A 321-nucleotide genomic window follows, 5' to 3' on the forward strand; every position below is an offset into this window, starting at 1 on the left:
GACAAGATTAAATAAATATTGAAAATCCTCTCCATCTCAGCTTCTCGATGCGATCCACCCGAACACTCACCTTCCGCCGCCAGCGTCCCGTCGCGCCGATCCTCGCCGCCGTCGTGGAGATGCTGAGCGACCTCCGGCTGCACAAGGGCGTCGCGCACCGCCTCGCTCTCCGGACCAGGCTGACGAAGGCTGTGGGTGCGGCTGTGGCGGGAGATGTCGTGGCTCTGAAGCAGCTGCTGCACGCGGGGGGAGACGAAGCCGGCGCCACGCTCGCACCCCAGCACGAACACGCCGAGGATGGGGGCGTGGCGACCCAGCTGC

General features: G+C 65.7%; 1 protein-coding gene across 1 annotated transcript in view; it reads right to left on the reverse strand.

Moving 5' to 3' along the window:
* LOC119589226 overlaps positions 1 to 321 on the reverse strand; it is a gene marked incomplete at its 5' end in the record, with an annotated part of 73,080 nt that overhangs the window by 9,496 nt on the left and 63,263 nt on the right. The window contains 1 exon segment of the mRNA XM_037937831.1: positions 71 to 317. Within this exon segment, the coding sequence (XP_037793759.1) occupies positions 71 to 317 (247 nt within the window).

Source organism: Penaeus monodon, chromosome 25 (assembly GCF_015228065.2).
Source record: "Penaeus monodon isolate SGIC_2016 chromosome 25, NSTDA_Pmon_1, whole genome shotgun sequence".
NCBI classification, from domain to species: Eukaryota; Metazoa; Arthropoda; class Malacostraca; order Decapoda; family Penaeidae; genus Penaeus; species Penaeus monodon.